The 5,898-nt window shown below is 35.7% G+C and overlaps 2 protein-coding genes across 5 annotated transcripts in view; both read left to right on the forward strand.

Annotated features, from left to right (window-relative positions):
• Positions 1-859, forward strand: part of LOC104778244 (dynamin-related protein 5A-like) — a 4,652-nt gene extending 3,793 nt beyond the window's left edge. Inside the window, exons 8-9 of one of the 2 annotated variants that reach the window (XM_010502644.2) lie at positions 157-427; positions 516-859. In XM_010502644.2, coding sequence (XP_010500946.1) covers positions 157-427; positions 516-702 — 458 coding nt within the window. In that variant the 3' untranslated portion in view covers positions 703-859. Of the gene's footprint in view, positions 1-42; positions 428-515 lie in introns of both variants that reach the window. The other variant, XM_010502643.2, reaches the window with a different exon arrangement.
• Positions 4,054-5,432, forward strand: LOC104778245 (squamosa promoter-binding-like protein 4). 3 transcript variants are annotated; one of them, XM_010502645.2, is made up of 3 exons: positions 4,054-4,639; positions 4,724-4,886; positions 5,224-5,432. In XM_010502645.2, exons 1-3 carry the CDS (start codon positions 4,314-4,316, stop codon positions 5,290-5,292), a joined length of 558 nt encoding a protein of 185 aa, XP_010500947.1. In that variant the 5' UTR covers positions 4,054-4,313; the 3' UTR covers positions 5,293-5,432. The 3 variants fall into 3 exon arrangements, 2 of the variants coding, with proteins under 2 accessions (XP_010500947.1, XP_010500948.1); XR_766420.2 differs by having other exon boundaries at positions 4,056-4,639; positions 4,724-5,027; XM_010502646.2 differs by having other exon boundaries at positions 4,056-4,639; positions 4,724-4,935.

Below are 5,898 nucleotides of genomic sequence, written 5' to 3' on the forward strand. Positions count from 1 at the left end.
GCTTCGAGCTCTCTGATACCAGTCGCGATGAACCAATGAAAGATCAAGAAAACATTCCTCCTGAGAAGAATAATGGCCAAGAGACAACACTAGGAAAAGGAGGGGAAACCCACATAACAGTCCCTGAGACGCCATCACCAGACCAACCTTGTGAAGTGTATGGTTTGGTAAAGAAAGAAATTGGTAATGGACCTGGTGGTGTTGGAGCTAGAAAGAGAATGGCCAGAATGGCTGGAATCCGGAACATAGATCCATTTAGAGTACAGAATGGTGGGCTTATGTTTGGTAACGCTGATAACGGGATGAAATCAAGCTCGGCTTACTCCGAGATATGTTCATCAGCCGCCCAACACTTTGCTAGGATACGCGAAGTTCTTGTGGAAAGAAGCGTAACATCGACTTTAAACTCAGGGTTTCTAACACCTTGGTGAGTCTATTAATGACTTATTCTCTGTTTCTTTGTAGAGTAAGAAGTCATATTGATTTGATTTACGGTTTGTTTTTTTGTTTGGCAGCCGGGACAGACTAGTGGTTGCACTTGGGCTGGATCTGTTTGCAGTAAACGACGAGAAGTTTATGGACATGTTTGTTGCTCCTGGAGCAATTGATGTACTGCAAAACGAACGCCAACAGCTTCAGAAACGCCAGAAGATTCTTCAATCCTGCTTGACTGAATTCAAAACCGTGGCTCGTTCCCTGTAATGGAAATGAATGATCATTGTCTCTATGATGTGTTCTCTTCTTGCTTGTAGGCGCTATAATGTTGCTATAATGTTGTTTGATATGTCTTCAAACGTAAAACTTTTCTTGTTTTATTTGAAATATTATGAGTCATATATTTGATGAGTTTACAGGTTAATATTCCCTAATAGAAAGCTCACCTCTCTGCTTCATTCATTGTACAAACCAATTGAACCAGAACAATTAACCATAACCGAGAATCGATTGAGTAAACCGGACACTTGGTTTACCTTACTCTTTATTGCAGGTCCAGATGATGTTTTTCTTATGCAGTACAAGCAAATACAAATATGCATAGAATTCAGATGCTTCCTCTCCATGTCACTCATCCATCGAGCTCAGTACTATTAAAAAAAAAAAATGAATTAACGTGGTGAAATAAGCCTGTTAAAATTAGATACGAACGCATTCTAAAATCGATATTTTTGATAATTAAGATGATGTTTGTGGTATATATTCGGTTTGAATTTATTTTTAGTGTTCTTGTCATAGCTTAAATATTTATGACGTAAGAAATGAGAAGGGGTATGGATATAGTTTTGTTGATGTGTAGCTGGATTGCATATAGAGTTTGATGAAAGAATCTGAGAAGAAGATTTCAAGAAAAGATTTGTTCCGTTGAAATTCCTATAAAACACGAAGAGACAAATCTCGTTGTTCGTCGTGTGGTGTGATTGAAAGCAATGATATCACTTTTGGCACTCACACGAATCGATTCGGAAATTGTTGGTACTAATTTACAAAACTTTGTTTTCACAAAGATGCGTCTAGTATTGTTGAAGATTAGTACTCTACATCAACTAGCTAGCTAGCAGTGTTGAGGTGGTCCGTGGATTATATAACTTCTTGGACCAATTCAGATTTTGGTTTCGTTTTATTTTATTTTTTCTATATTGCTAGTTAATTAAAAAAGTATGCTGATCAGGGTAATTATCAGCATAATTAAGATGCATTCGACTTCACTAAAGCGAATAAACATTATAGAAAGTCTATAATATGCACCTAAATTAGAACTTTAAAACCCTTTAAACATGTTACATGTACTTTATTAATAAACCTTCTACACCCATAACTTACAATTACTTTAAGACCTTTTTTAGTTAGCCTAATAGGATGACTAGTTAGTGGCAGTAGTGTACGTACACGGTTCTTCAAAAAACATAAGAAGTCGTGATCCTCTATTCCAAATGTTGCTTGGGAAGAGTTTCGGTTTCGATGGGAGACATATATTTGTATGGACCGCAGCCTAAAACATTTCAAGTTTTTAAAAATATAGAGGTCCAACCCATCACGATATTCCCAATTTCCTATAATATAAAGACTTCAGAAGAATATATACATTAATCCATGCAAATCTTGATACGTGGCAAAACATATATTTGACAAAAATAGATCACTGAGCTCGAAAAATCATATAAATTTGGATTCTAAAACCAAAGGCATCTTTTGTTATTGGAGGTGTGTAGCTACGGACAAGGTCCTACGGATAGTTACGTCCGTTTTGTTTGCTAACGTAAAAAGAGAGCGACGCGGAGGAACGAAGCAAGTAATGCAGAATAATGAATAAAGAAGGATCGAACCTTGTAAAAGTTTATATGCGAACATATTAGTATCAACCCATATGTACATTGTACTATTATCACTCAGATTGAAAACATAAAAAAAAAACCCTGTTCTATATTCTTCTTCTCGTGGATCATACTTCATACATATGTGATACTATTTTTTTTTAGTTTCCGGTCGCAATTTGGAATCACTTTTTTTTTTGTTAGATAGTCCAAAACTTGAATATCAACCTTTTACTTGAGAAGATTCCAAGAGAATCACTTATGTATTTACCATAGTAATACGAAGGTTAAGTGTCAACAAATAAAAACCATTCAAATATATGAAATGAATCATTTTGTTACCCATAGGTTATATGTAAGTTACTTATGAGTTATGACACAAATTTGCAGTACACACATACAAGAGAGATGTGACACATGGACTACCAGAACAAAAACCAAACTAAAAACGAACCAAACAAGTTTGTACCGAAACTGGATTGTAATAATGTTAAGTGAACCCCGAAATTGAATATAGGGACAAAGTTTATTCAGTTGTGTAAAAAATACAAAGGCAGCTTTTGGGTTTGCAAAAGCTAAGTTGCGTCAGGCAAGGCAAGGCAGAGTCAGAGAGAGAGAGAGTACAATGTCGCATGTGAAACCTTTGTGTCCTGTCTATTTCACTACCCACTAATTCTAGTATTTCAGTACAAAAAGACAACAACACTGTAAAAATATTAAGGAAAATAACACACTTGAGTAAATCAGTGAACTTATCTGATTTGCTGCGTGTTGGTTCTCTAGCTATTCAACTCAAATATTCAATGAGGGTTATGATGATGCAGTTGAATCTGTCAGTGATGGCTTCTCCACACAACACACACTGTAATAAATAAGAAGGTAAAGTGAAAGACTTTATAAATTTCTTACATGGTGAAAACAGGTAAAAGAAGAACCTCAGAAGTCAGAACTCAAAAACCAAATCTCTGTCTTGAAATGGTTCCAGATGTCTCTTGCATCAACACTAAGTTTAAACTAAAGTAATAAGTGATCTCATTTCTTCCAAATTTCCATCTTTCAATATGTAATTCCCCACTTCTGCAAAGAATCTTTATATAAGCGATAGTGATAATAAACGCGAACACAAGAAAGAAATCAAAAGGGTTAGATCGTATATAAGCATCTACTCTAATGTTCTTTGTTTATCCTGGTCCAGACACATGATAATATCCATGTCCTGGACATCAAATACCCCAAGTCAAATTTTAAAAATAACACATAAAATTTAATAGAGATCAAATCCTAACTCCTAAGTGTATGGTAAATGCATTTGCAATATGAGTCTATCACAAGAAACTCAAGGTTGCAAGCAAATTTGTCACATCAATTTATTAGGAGGACTTTTGTTTTGTTCCTAAAGAACAAAAATGATTGTTATGAGTTTAAGCCCATGTGTATATTATGGAGCTTTATGTCCTATTGCAAAACAGTGGCAGGCCAATAAAGACTTCCTCTATAAGGCAATCAGTGATATGTTCAAGATAAATTAAGAAAAGATCTTTAATTTGAAACAAAATTTCTTATTGGAACTTCAAATACTAAACAGGAAATAGTGATATTTAGTTGTCTATCAACTGTTTTCTTGAATTTAAATCAAAGAAGCACATGAAATTTTGTTAAAAACACCTTAAATTTTGTAATATATAAAAGAAATTTTGTTAAAAACACCTTAAATTTTGTAATATATTTCCCCCATAATTTTTCTTTATTCTATTTTTCTGAGCTAGCATATCTACGTAATCATGCACTTATTCCACCAGAGAAGCGTACAAGAACACAGTGGTCCATCTCCCGACTTTACTTCACCTTTTAAGCACTTCAAAAAACTTCAATTTCGTCAACAATATCACCAAGTCCCATTCTAAACATTGCTTAACCTATTAGATCAGTTTCTTTCCTCCAAGGCTCCGATCCAACCAACCATCTTTTCCAAGACTCCAACTTCAAGCTCTTGTTACTCAAAAAATGGAGGGTAGAAGAACACAAGGAAAAGGTTACTTGAAAAGCAAGTCTTACCTTGTGGAAGAAGAAATGGAGAATGATATGGATGGAGAAGAGGAAGTTGGAAGGGATGAAGAGAGAAGAAAAGGATTGATGGATGGAGTTAGAAGGTCTAGTGGAAGCATCGATCGTGGTGGTTCATCGCGGCTTTGCCAAGTAGACAGATGCACATCTGATCTGAAAGAGGCTAAACAATATCACCGGAGACACAAAGTGTGTGAAGTTCATGCAAAGGCGTCTTCTGTCTTTCTATCAGGAGTTAGCCAACGCTTCTGTCAACAATGCAGCAGGTACCGTACTACAACTTAATTTACCTCTTCAATACAAATTTTTTGCTGGATCTTTGAATAGATCTTTCTTGGAGTTTGAAACAGGTTTCATGAGCTCCAGGAGTTTGATGAAGCTAAAAGAAGTTGTAGGAGGCGCTTAGCTGGACACAACGAGAGGAGGAGGAAGAGCTCTGGTGAGAGTTTTGGAGAAGGGTCAGGTCGGACAGGAATCACTGGTCAGGTGATCCAGAATCAAGAAAGATCAAGGGTAGAGATGCCAAACTCATCATTCAAGCGACCACAGATTAGATAGAGAAGTTGTTTGCTCTCTCTCTTCTGTCATCTAAATAATCTAAGAATCTCAAAAAAAATTGTGGTATCTAACAATGTCAAGATCAGCTGAGTCATGGTATTGACTCCTAGTATAGAGAAATAAATAACAAGCTACCACTCTATGCTTCTCACTTATCTGCAAATATGCTAAGACTCTCCTTAAATTTTGAATGTGCCTTGTATGTTTCTAAAGATATGGCAAATGAACGTGTATTACTCCTGCTTACTAGCTCGTATGTGTGAATTCTAATTGGGAAAGGTTTTCAATACAGATACGAGTAAGGAGTGTGATTCATCCAAAAGCACAGGGGACTACTAACCGAAAGCCACGGCCGCTCTAAAGTTTGATCAGAGACATGATTGAGTGAGATATGATCATCCTAGCTTTCCCTTGCCAACAGAGAGACACACTTTACTGCAAGATTTGCCATAAACTACAAGTAGTAGAATACAAAATTTGATAATAAAGGACCATTAGTTATTAGTAAGTGAGAGAGTAGATTACAGCAGAAGCAAAACTTCTAGGGTCCATATATATGTCACTTGCTATGATGAGAAACTCGCCTCATCAATAATTATCTCCACACCAACTATATACATTATTTCACGTTTGAGTGACAGTAGATATAAACAACAGGAATTACCATACAAGAAAAGAAAAAGAAACAAAAAAATCATAGAGCTTTCTAATACTAGATACAGCTTCTCGTTTCTTTGCCTTTTTCGAGATGTTTTCAAAAAAAAAAAAATGTAGCCAAAGTAATTGAAAAATGTATGTTACCAAACAAATTGGAGTACAAGTAATTATGCAAAAATCGTCTTGCGAAACATCATGTTATGGTACCTTAAGATTCGATCAAATCTCATGAACTAATAATAGGAACAACAACAACAAAGCTTGACGACTCGATGAAGAACGAGTGAATTTGAATAAAACCTTCGGGGGG

The sequence above is a fragment of the Camelina sativa genome, chromosome 3 (genome assembly GCF_000633955.1).
Source record: "Camelina sativa cultivar DH55 chromosome 3, Cs, whole genome shotgun sequence".
Lineage (NCBI taxonomy): Eukaryota > Viridiplantae > Streptophyta > Magnoliopsida > Brassicales > Brassicaceae > Camelina > Camelina sativa.